Source organism: Henckelia pumila, chromosome 4, assembly GCF_033568475.1.
Source record: "Henckelia pumila isolate YLH828 chromosome 4, ASM3356847v2, whole genome shotgun sequence".
Classification (NCBI taxonomy): domain Eukaryota; kingdom Viridiplantae; phylum Streptophyta; class Magnoliopsida; order Lamiales; family Gesneriaceae; genus Henckelia; species Henckelia pumila.
The window spans coordinates 77,455,775-77,468,534 of record NC_133123.1 but is presented as its reverse complement, the minus strand read 5'-3'; the positions used below and the strand labels follow the sequence as shown (position 1 = coordinate 77,468,534).

The following is a 12,760-nucleotide window of genomic DNA, read 5'->3' as shown; positions in this document are numbered from 1 at the left end:
TGTGCTCAAATACTCTGGATTCAACAGCAGCTTAATGATTATGGGATTCGGTCGAGTGAAGCTCCAATCTACTGTGACAATACAAGTGCCATAGCCATCACTCACAATCCAGTGATGCACTCTAGGACAAAGCACATTGATGTCAGACATCACTTTATCCGAGATCATGTCTTAAAGAAGGAAATCAGGCTGGAATACATCTCTACCGATCAGCAAGCAGCAGACATATTCACCAAGCCTCTACCGGACGCTAAGTTTTCATATTTTCGAAATATTCTTGGCTTAGTAGATTTAAGTTAGTATGCATGTGTTTAGGGGGAATGATTGTCAATATGACATTAATAGATTAGCTGTTACGTTGCCATAAATATTGGCATATCATCCGCCTTTAACTAGTCTCTGACAGGCTTCGTACTAGCAGCTTGGTGCTTTGAACCAAATGACATTAATTGGGCGCCGTGATTATGCTCTTCAAAACTTTTTGAATTTCAAAAATACTTTTCATGACGTCACCCTATGGCCCATAGGTTCCTATATATACTTCTTTACACTCGTATATCAATCTTTCACCTTTGCTAAAAGCTTTCATATTGTATTAAACGCTCCATCGAATTACTCTCTAGATTTTGATTACTCTCTGTTCAAGTTCTTATCTACAGATATCATGTCGATCCAGAAGACTTGCCTCGCAATCAACTTTGAATCCGTTGCTAAGGCAAACAACGCAGGAATAACAGAAGTCTTCACTATGCTTGAAGCCTCTGGATTGAAGAAATTTCTAGAATGCAGTGCCATCTGCGATTTACCTGTTTTGAAGGAGTTCTTCGCCACTGCTCAAATCGAGCATGGAACTATCAAATGCGTGATCAAGACAGAGGCCTACTCTTTCAATCAGAAGTTCTTCGCTAGCACCTTTGATCTGCCCTCCAAGGGTTTGACAAAATGCACGGATCTTCCAGACGGTAATTGCTCTTACTGGTTGAAGGAGTTCTCAACCACTGCTGCTTCAATCAAACTGCCGGCCCAGAAGACATCTCTCAAAGCTCCATTCAGGCTCTTGACCAACATCGTGGCCAAGAATCTTCTGGCCAAGGCTGGTTCTTACGACAAAGTGACACTGGAGAAATTTCAATACATGGCGTGTATTGCCTCCAAGATCAACATAAACTGGTCAGACATTCTATTCAATATTCTTTGTGAAATGATCAGGGGCAAAGGGCAATCCGAGGGATTTGCTCTGCAAATTTGCCACATTTTGAGCGTCCTTGGAGTGGACTTCTCCAAAACTGAGCCTCTGCATCCCACCAAATGGCTCAACAAGTCCACGATTCTCAAATTCCTGAACAAAAAGGAGACTGCGGTCGACATCTTGCCCTCTACCGCAAAGGTTATTGCTATCCCACAACCGCTTTCAACGGTTCCGGTTGTGGCCAAACCAGTCCATACCAAAAAGTCTGCCAAGCGTCAACTGATCATCGAATCTGACTCTGAAGATGAATCACGTGAGAATATTCCACTGATTCAAGCTTTCAGCAAATCATCTCCTTCTCTATCCAAAGCAGCTGTGTCATCCACGCCTGCAGGCGAGAAGAAGAGGCAGCACAAGAAGCTAAAGTCTCTTTCTGGACTTGCTCCTACCCTGCCAACGGTCGAGAATACTACCGTTGTTGCTTCTACTGCTCCTCATCCTGCCAAGGGTGTGATAATCCAGGAAGGTGCCTCATCAGCTCCTAAGGACACTCTAGCTGATCCCAAAGACAAAGGGAAAGGTGTGATGATCTACACACCCAAGGCTCAACCAGCAGCTACGGTAGAACTCAATTTGATCATCTCACACATCCTCCGCACTGTCAAACGTCACCTACAACGCTTTGACAGATGGCATCACTCCCGCACTCACTTGACTCTGGCTCAAATATTTCCTAAATGGAAATCTCTAAACGTCATTGAGAAGAAGATGCTTCTATTTGCTGATACTGAAGACATCGTGGAGGCTTTGGGAAGAAGACAGCTCATAGACTTGAAGCTTCGAGGAAGCCTGCTATCTATGCTAATTAATGAGCGTGTCAAGAATTTCCAATCCAAAAGTTCTACCGCTACCAATGACTTTATGATTTTGACTGGACTACAGGATAGTCTACGTCAAATCACTCAACTACTTCAGCACTACCAAACTCTCAACTCTGTCAACACACCAGCTTCAGCAGCCTGTTTACAAGCTTATGTGCTGGAAGGACAAGTGATGATGAAGACCTTTCTCACTCAAGATCAGGATGAAGAAGACGTCTGTGTCTTTCCTTCTTCAGATGGGATTCTGACTGATCTCATCACTGCCGACCTCTTTCAATCATCTGCTTTAAGATCGAATGTGGCAGCCTCTTCATCGGTCGACCCCTTCTCCACCGCAGTCCAAGCAGTCACTCGACCGGAAGCAGTTGTGATTGTTCACTCCTCTCCAGTGACGACCGCTCCCACCTCTCCAAGTCATCCACAAGTGGTTGCACAAGAGATTCCTGTCACCTCTGTGACAGAGGTTCCCTGCAGTAATGAAGCAATAGTGCCCCCAACGGAGATTCCAAGCACTATTGTATCACCTGCATCTCCCGAACAACAGGTGACTGATGCTGATCAAGTACATCAACCGTCTCCATCTACTGCAAAGTTTATGGAAGATCTCTTAATGGATGAGCTAAGTGTTGATCCTGATACTCCACCAACCATATTGGCTGCAGCCGAGACTATTACATCTCCAACTGTACCATTATTGGAGGGTCCATCGGGTAGCTCTCCAGCCAGTTCACCCGCACCACATCATCGTGAATCTAGCCCGGTTTCACCAAGAAATGACCCAGAAGGGCAAATGCTTCAGACTGATGATTCTTTAATTGAAGCCATGGCCGCAGCTCTAGATCATACCTTGATAAATCGGCTTCATGAGCTCATGACGGTTAGGTCCTTCTCTCAAGACATAACAAACTCATCCTTATCGGTCGATAATTCACGCCAGACGATGATTCGGCATTTCGAGACCGTGTCTCGAGACCTTGCTCGTCTGTCCACAGAGATCACTAATCATCATCGCACTCAAATCAACACGCTCTCTACCGTCTCCGAACAAGTTATCCGATCCGAAAACCGCCTTCATAAGCAGTTGAATGATCGGATGGACTCTATGCAAGCCACTCTACTTGCTCAAATCGATGCAAAAATAGACACTATGCAAGCCTGCCTTGGCACTCAACTCACTGAGGTCATCCTTCGACTCAACCAAGGTGATGCCAAAAAGGGGGAAGAAGAGCAACGTAGAGCAGCAGAGGCAAGAAGACGAGAAGAAGAGTCCAGAAGAAAGGAAGAAGCCGACAGAAGAAGAAGAGAAGACGATAGGTCGGGAGGAGCCAGTTGGTTCAAAAGATGAACAACTTGTCTCTTCTTCACTTATCTCAGCTGCATCTCATTTTGTCTTTCTTCTGTAGGTGTAATAAAAATGTTTATTGTACTTAATGAAATTCATTCTCTCAATGAAGTTCATTTTTCTGCTTTCATATTGTTCTTGGGGCACTTAAGTTTTGTCATCACCAAAAAGGGGGAAATTGTTGAATCCGATATTTTGGTGATAACAAACAACAACTCATTGTATTGGAATGTGTTGCCAACCATTGTATTTCAGGAATCTACTACAAGGATAAATCTATCTACCGGAAGCGTGTCAACCGTCCTTGCTCTCGACCGGCTGAAGACACAAGGATAAATTTATCTACCGGAAGCTTGTCAACCGCCTATGTCTCTCGACCGGTTGAAGTCTCAAGCCTATCGACTGGTCATTCAAACCAGCAGAGGACAAATATCTCTACCGGTAGAATGCCAACTGCCTATCAAGATATCTCGAGACAAGTTCCTGTGACAAAATGTCCTTTGCAGGATTCTTTATTAAAAGCAGAACCGGCGTATCAGAAGATTTGTTGACTCCTGCAAATCAAGACAACAGGTTGTACCAAAATGGCAAAAACACAGAATGACTACAGATAAAGCATTCGACCGTTTATTCCAGTTTTGGACCCTGGAAGTTGTCTGCAGTGTACGATCTTCATGCAGAATCATCAATGCATTTATGAGCATTAAATGTGCATTCAATGCAGCATCAGAACGTTCAAAATAAAGACGTTGATGATTGACCTATATAAAGGAAAGATTGCTCAAGAAGTAAACGACAACAACGACAACAACGACAACAACAACAACAACAACAACAACAACAACAAAAAAAGGGGCAGACAACAAAGAGAGACAAGCAATTCAGAAAAATCTCAATCAACTCAATCACCTGAATAATTTCAGAAGTCCTCATCTGATATACTTGAGCACACTTACAAGATCATTATTTTGCTGCTCAAATAAACCCTCGCCTACAGTTCACATATCTGATCGTCAAGGATCATCCTAGGGTTTTCAAGCCTCTCGACCGCTCTGCAGTTTGAGAAGCTCAGCTCAACTATACTCATTGTTGAAGAGAATTGAAGCTACTCTGAAAGCTTCCACCAGTCTGATAAGAACTGAGAATCTTATCTGTGTAAATCTAGGAGTTTCGGATTAGGCATTGGATAAGTCCTAAGTCTGAAGTGGGTGTATTACAAGACGTTGTAATAACCAAAGTCTTCTAGTGAATTCCTTCCTAAGTGGAAGAAGGGGAGACGTAGAAGGATTAAGCCTTCGAACTTCCATAAATCGTGCCTTAGTTTTTACTGCCTTTTATCTTACATCCTGTTCATACATTGCATTATAAACTTTGCATCACTAAAATCTCTGAACTATTTCCGCACTATTTAAGTTGTTCAAAACGTTTTAGAAGTTGAGAAAACAGATTAAGTGAACTAAACCTCACTTGATCTTTTTTAAAGAAGAAGAAGAAAAGTTTCAGAGTGTATTCACCCCCCCCCCCCCCCCTCTACCTTCTGAACCGATCCCAACAAAGTTATTGATTAAAAAAATTATATGAAATAATTAAAACATCAAATTTTATATAATAAATAATTAATTACTCATCAAAATAATTATTGTTGTTTTTAATTTATGATCAATAAAATATTATAATTTTTTTGTGTAGTATAATAAGTTTTTCTTAAAAAAATTAATAATTATGATTTTAAATTTCTTGAGGTTTTGTAATTTAAATTCCAAAAATTGTGAATGATAAAAGTTTTTATTTTATTTTAGAAATAGAAAATTATGTTTAATTTGTATATATATTATTTTCAATATAATTAATATGTATGAGGCTAGTGTTAGTATATAGAACATTTTAATAGAAATGAAAAAAATTGTGTGATGAGTTTGAATTAAAATGTTCATCCAAATCTTTAGTTTGAACCAAAGACAATTATTGACATTTTATTGTTGTATCTTAGACTTTAATTATTGTACTTATAGAATTTCATGGATTTTTTAAAAGTTTATTGACATTTTGAATACCTTAGACATTTTTAGAGTTTTTAAAAGTCAATTTTGAATATCACATGACTTTTTAAAATTCTACAAATATTTTATTTTGAATAGCACTAAAATTTTATGGTGTATATAAAAGTCTAGATTGAATATATCTAGATTGCTCTTGGATAGAAGTATTTCAAATCCATGTATTTTCAATGCATTTTTGTTGTTTAGAGAAGTAACTCCATAAACATCAAATCCACTTTTTGTTTATGTTTGCATAGTTATTCATGATAGCTATGATGTATTTTAAGTTCATCCAATAAAGTAGTGATTTGGAATCTATTTTAATCCATCTAAGTAATGTGTAAATAATTAAGTTATGAATTTAAGATTTCTCTATATTTCATTGTTAACACTGAAATTATAGTCGAAATTCATGGATTTGAAATAATTCCATCCAAGTGCAACATACTTTTAAACTGCACAAAAATCATTAAAAGTTTAGAACCAATACACCACGTGTTTCCATAGATTTTCAATTGAATTAATGTAATTTTTATATATTTTTAGTCACTAATTGTTAATAAAATAAAAAATGATATATCACATAATATTCTGTAAGTTTAAAATTATGGATAAGGATAAAAAAAAATTAAAACATTTTGGAATTATTTCGAAATTGAAATTAACTTGAGATATGGTGGTTACATACGAGTTACTAGGATTGATTTGAGGGTGAATTAGAAAAAAAATCCCTAATCATAAACTAGACTTATCATCCAGTCCCTCCAACAGCCAACCATTATTTGCACTACCTGACACTCTACTGCATTTGTTTTTCACTCCCTACAAAATTCAATTTACATATTTACCCTTTATATATATATATATATATATATATACACACATATTTTCATCGCGTTTCTCTTTTCTGAACTCCACCTCCAAACTAAAGCCCTCACCATCCATTCAATTCAACGGCAGAAAACTCATGGTCTCAACCACGGAACCCATCAACCGACGAAACTCACCTACAAAGAGACTGAAGCAAGCAACGAGTCACCTTCTCCGTTCTTCGCTCTTGCATATTGACCGAAGTTGTGTGTAAGTGCTCATCTTTTGTATGTGTTTGTTGACCATCGATGCCTCTGAGTCGTGTGTTAATGTTGAGATTTTTCAGTCGATTTGATCTTCTTTATATGTTTTTTTTTTCAGATTTGTCTAGATTTGATCTATCCAGACTTATTTCAAGTGGAATTGAGGTACTTGATATTCATTAGGGTTTAAACCCAAAAACATAATGTCATTAATATCAATTATGAATGAGAAGTCTTCATTTTGGTTTGGGGATTTACCAGGACATTATAACTTGGTGATTGAACATTTTTCTAATTGGCTGTAGCCCTCAAGATTTTGTTATTCAATGATTGTTCAAATTGATCGTATGAGCTACAATCGAAATTCCCAAATTTGATAGATAGATTCATGTTTTTGGTTATATGAAGTTGGGTCTTGTTTTTATATTTTATATATAGGTTTTGATACGATATTATGTTATAGCCAATATTGCATTTCTTCTAGTTGAAGTAAGTGAAGATTTTAATTTTTCAATATTGATGATACTAGTGCATGAATATTGAAGTGCAATGATTTTGATTTTTTTGGGATTTAAAAAATTCAATTCTAAACTCAATAATTGTTACGCATCTATCTACCAACGATTTTTCTTTATCTGAAGAAGATGATATTGTTGTGCAATCAACTCACCATTTTTTTTTGGCTTCTAATATTTTGTAATGTTATCTTCATTTGTTGTATTTTTTAGATGCCCAAATCCATGGTTCTCTTGTATATGATTTTCCTAAAACTTTGAATCAAATATTGCACCAAAAATTCTAGGTATTAAATAATAACATTTGGTTTAGATTGACATTTTTCTAAATAACTTTGAGGCTATATTTATGATTTATTATATAGTTCTTTGTTTGAAATGCTTGTATGCGAAATTTTGTTTGATTTGTGCTGTTGAAAGATGAAATCTTACTTATTTCAGCTTTAAATGAATTATAGTTCTACAAATATAAATTGCGAGAACTTTTATTGATTGAAAACAACTTTTATTTTTGTAGAATGGAATCTGGAGTAGGGTCTTCTTCCAACCTTGCGTTTTTGGGTTGCTGCAAATGTAATGAGAAATTATTTGTGATTTCAATTATGAGTGGATCTAGTTTGGATGATTTATTTCAGAGTTTGTCAAGCAAATATGAACAAATTAATCCTCAATCTATGTCACTACAATACATAGCTCCACAGTACAAGATGTACGTTACCTTGAACAACAATGATGATGTCCGTAATATGATACATCTTCACATGTGTATGAAGCTGACTATGATTGAATTGAGGGCCGAGAAAAAAGATCAGACTATAGGAGGTTTAAATACTGAGAGGTATAATTCACTCGTTCCCTTTTTTTTTGCACTGTCTATACTGTTTACTTCGGTAATTATTTGTTATCTTTATGTGTAGATAGAGTTTGAAAGCGTGATTTTGTTTTTGTACTTCGTTATAGTTTTCTGGTGATTTTTAATGTTGATTAATCCTAAAAGTAATTCTAAAGTTATGGTTGTGAAATTCATAAGGGACGACGAAGATGACAGACAATCCAGAAGTGATAATGAGCTTGAAGAGGCCCCCATACAAAATTCCCTTGATTCTTGGTTTCATTGCATACGTGGGGTGGGCCAAACATTCAAAGATGCTGCAGAATTTAGAATTTATATGAAAAAATATTCTGTTGCTATAAGACGCTCATTTTTGTATGCCAAAAATGATAGAGATAAGATTATTGTTCTTTGTACTGATCATAATTGCAAGTGGCGAGTTTATGCATCCAGACATAAGGCAGACAATCTATTTGGGATCAGAAAATGCAATTTACAACACACTTGTGGAGAGGACAATTTATCTGGTAGAGGACATCCAAGAGCTGATTCAGCTTGGGTCGCAGATTTGATGAAGGATAAATTGAGGGGAGAGCCCTCTTACCGTCCCTGTGCAATGGTGAAAAATGTACAAAGAGATTTTGGAGTAGATTTAGAGTATCACAAGGCTTGGAAGGGCAAGGAATTAGCTATGCATGATCTCCATGGCACAGATAAGGGGTGTTATGACAAATTGAGATGGTATTGTCGTGCAGTTAGAGAAACAAATCCTGGTAGTGTGGCAGATTGTGAGATTGATGTAGTAACCAATAAATTCAAACGGTTATTCCTTTGTTTTAATGCATGTGCAGTTGGTTTTGCTACTGGTTGTAGACCAATGATTTTTCTCGATGGAACTCATATTAAGAACAAATATAAAGGTAGTATCCTACTTGCAGTGGCAAAAGATGCCAATGATGATCTTTTTACATTGGCATACGCTGTAGTGGATGCTGAGAATGATTCGAATAGGGAATGGTTTTGTTTTCATTTGAGAGGTGTCCTTGTTTTGCAACATATCATGGTGTTTGAAAAGTTCACTTTTTTCTCAGATAGACATCCCGGTATTATCAAGGCTGTTAAGCTATTATTTCCGGGAAGTCACCATGCTTATTGTTTGAGGCATTTGGTGGATAATTTTGTGAAGCAGGTTAGTAAGTAATTTATTTTTTTGTTTGAAATCTTCAAATAGTATTATTTATTGATGGTCATATAAATGTGTTAACTTTCTTGTCATTGAAGGTTTTGCGAAGTTATCCGCTACACAACAAAAAACATTGGTCATCTGTGTTCAAGAAAGCTGCCTATGCCCCTTCACAACAAGAATTTACACGCCACATTAATAATATTTTGGAATCCATGCCTCGTGCTAGTACTTTTATCACAAGTTCTGATCCACAAAGTTGGGCAAATGCTTTGTTTCCTGGAAGGCGATGGGGTGTAATAAATAATAACATTGCCGAATGTTGGAACAACTGGGTTAAACCAGCTCGTCATCTTCCTGTTGTTTCTATGGTGGATCATGTACGTGTGCAAATCATGAACATGATGCACAGACGACGTGAAACAACATCAGTCATGGTTCAGGAATTAAGCCCGAAGAAGGAGAAGGCTCTAGCTAGCACATATATTGAATCCAGAAACTTGAGTATTAACAGATCATGTAGTTGGAAATTTGAGGTAGTTGATGGTGATAAATCATTTGCGGTTGATTTGAATGAATGGACTTGTTCATGCAAATCTTGGCAGATTAATATGCTTCCGTGCAAGCATGCTTGTGCAACTATTAAATCAAAGTCGATGTCGCTATATGCTTTTTGTGATCGGTATTTCTATATTGAAATGTATCGTCAAGCATATAAAGGAATGATCAATCCCATACTGACATTTGACATGTACGAGAACAACAATGATGAAGGATCTGTAATCAATGCTCCGGATATACGAAGTCAACCAGGTCGTAGAAGGACTAAGAGGATTCCATCTCAAGTTGAAACACGTGTGTCAAAGTGTGGTCGTTGTCATAAGACAGGGCACAACAGACGTAGTTGCAAAGAATCCATAGAATAGGTTATATGGTTAATTGAAATAGTATCTCAATATTGAGTGTACTTATAATGATTTACTTGTCGACATCCTTTCTTATTATATATTATACTAAGTATTGATAACTAATTACCTTTTTTACATTTCTGCAGCAGAAAAAGGAGAGAGGAAGGGCAATTGATCGTGGATTTGCCAGCTAGGAAGCATACACGTTCCAGTGGTGGATGTGTGGTTTAGTTTTAGTTTAATGGTTTCAGTTCTTAGACATTTTAGTCTGAACTTTGTGGACTTCTAGTTATTTATGGTTTAGTGTTGCCTAGATGGTTCTTGTGTTTGAATTGTGTACAACTTATTGATATGCTTTGTTATCGTTGACGTTTAACCATGACGGTGTTGTTATTTGGTGTTGCTGAAAACATTAACACGGATGATGGTTTTTTTGTGCGCACATGTCCGAGGTCATGCTTGTGATTATACGTAAATTATACTCTATTGAGTATATACCAACTGGTTTTACTAAATTAGACATGAAATTCATCAAGTCTCACTTGGTTTCAATGTGCTTAGTTTTCCACGATATGTACTTCATTAGCAGACATATGTACTTAGTTATAGACTTGGCTGTACCTTATTTTCTTAAATATGTACTCCAGTTAGGTCTTTCAATATTTATGGTTTAAGTTTTTTTTTGCCACAAAATTTTAGTGACTACTACCCAAAGTGCACATGAATGTCCTATTTTCTCGTCATCAACTTACTTAATAAATCCGAGGTCATGCTTGTGATTATACGTAAATTATACTCTATTGAGTATATACCAACTGGTTTTACTAAATTAGACATAAAATTCATCAAGTCTCACTTGGTTTCAGTGTGCTTAGTTTACCACGATATGTACTTCATTAGCAGACATATGTACTTAGTTATAGACTTGGTTGTACCTTATTTTCTTAAATATGTACTCCAGTTAGGTCTTTCAATATTTATGGTTTAAGTTTTTATTTGCCACAAAATTTTAGTGACTACTACCCAAAGTGCACATGAATGTCCTATTTTCTCCTCATCAACTTACTTAATAAATCCGAGGTCATGCTTGTGATTATACGTAAATTATACTCTATTGAGTATATACCAACTTGTTTTACTAAATTAGATATGAAATTCATCAAGTCTCACTTGGTTTCAGTGTGCTTAGTTTACCACGATATGTACTTCATTAGCGGACATATGTACTTAGTTATAGACTTGGTTGTACCTTATTTTCTTAAATATGTACTCCAGTTAGGTCTTTCAATATTTATGGTTTAAGTTTTTTTTTGCCACAAAATTTTAGTGACTACTACCCAAAGTGCACATGAATGTCCTATTTTCTCCTCATCAACTTACTTAATAAATCCGAGGTCATGCTTGTGATTATACGTAAATTATACTCTATTGAGTATATACCAACTGGTTTTACTAAATTAGACATGAAATTCATCAAGTCTCACTTGGTTTCAGTGTGCTTAGTTTACCACGATATGTACTTCATTAGCAGACATATGTACTTAGTTATAGACTTGGTTGTACCTTATTTTCTTAAATATGTACTCCAGTTAGGTCTTTCAATATTTATGGTTTAAGTTTTTATTTGCCACAAAATTTTAGTGACTACTACCCAAAGTGCACATGAATGTCCTATTTTCTCCTCATCAACTTACTTAATAAATCCGAGGTCATGCTTGTGATTATACGTAAATTATACTCTATTGAGTATATACCAACTAGTTTTACTAAATTAGACATGAAATTCATCAAGTCTCACTTGGTTTCAGTGTGCTTAGTTTACCACGATATGTACTTCATTAGCAGACATATGTACTTAGTTATAGACTTGGCTGTACCTTATTTTCTTAAATATGTACTCCAGTTAGGTCTTTCAATATTTATGGTTTAAGTTTTTTTTTGCCACAAAATTTTAGTGACTACTACCCAAAGTGCACATGAATGTCCTATTTTCTCCTCATCAACTTACTTAATAAATCCGAGGTCATGCTTGTGATTATACGTAAATTATACTCTATTGAGTATATACCAACTGGTTTTACTAAATTAGACATGAAATTCATCAAGTCTCACTTGGTTTCAGTGTGCTTAGTTTACCACGATATGTACTTCATTAGCAGACATATGTACTTAGTTATAGACTTGGTGTACCTTATTTTCTTAAATATGTACTCCAGTTAGGTCTTTCAATATTTATGGTTTAAGTTTTTATTTGCCACAAAATTTTAGTGACTACTACCCAAAGTGCACATGAATGTCCTATTTTCTCCTCATCAACTTACTTAATAAATCCGAGGTCATGCTTGTGATTATACATAAATTATACTCTATTGAGTATATACCAACTGGTTTTACTAAATTAGACATGAAATTCATCAAGTCTCACTTGGTTTCAGTGTGCTTAGTTTACCACGATATGTACTTCATTAGCAGACATATGTACTTAGTTATAGACTTGGCTGTACCTTATTTTCTTAAATATGTACTCCAGTTAGGTCTTTCAATATTTATGGTTTAAGTTTTTTTTTGCCACAAAATTTTAGTGACTACTACCCAAAGTGCACATGAATGTCCTATTTTCTCCTCATCAACTTACTTAATAAATCCGAGGTCATGCTTGTGATTATACGTAAATTATACTCTATTGAGTATATACCAACTGGTTTTACTAAATTAGACATGAAATTCATCAAGTCTTACTTGGTTTCAGTGTGCTTAGTTTACCACGATATGTACTTCATTAGCGGACATATGTACTT

General features: G+C 36.1%; 1 protein-coding gene across 1 annotated transcript; it reads left to right on the top strand.

The window, feature by feature from the left end:
* The first annotated feature begins 6,440 nt into the window (after nt 1–6,440).
* Nucleotides 6,441–9,980, top strand: LOC140861286 (uncharacterized). Its single transcript, XM_073264296.1, has 5 exons — nt 6,441–6,531; nt 6,643–6,689; nt 7,557–7,877; nt 8,070–9,060; nt 9,153–9,980. The coding sequence occupies exons 3-5, from the start codon at nt 7,558–7,560 to the stop codon at nt 9,978–9,980; spliced, it is 2,139 nt and encodes a 712-aa protein (XP_073120397.1). The 5' UTR covers nt 6,441–6,531; nt 6,643–6,689; nt 7,557.
* Nucleotides 9,981–12,760: the final 2,780 nt, after the last annotated feature.

Coding starts and splice junctions, on each gene's coding strand:
- LOC140861286 (XM_073264296.1), top strand. CDS start 7,558: ATGGAATCTGGAGTAGGGTCTTCTTCCAACCTTGCGTTTTTGGGTTGC. Junction 7,878..8,069: donor GGAGGTTTAAATACTGAGAG/GTATAATTCACT, acceptor GAAATTCATAAG/GGACGACGAAGATGACAGAC. Junction 9,061..9,152: donor TGGATAATTTTGTGAAGCAG/GTTAGTAAGTAA, acceptor TTGTCATTGAAG/GTTTTGCGAAGTTATCCGCT.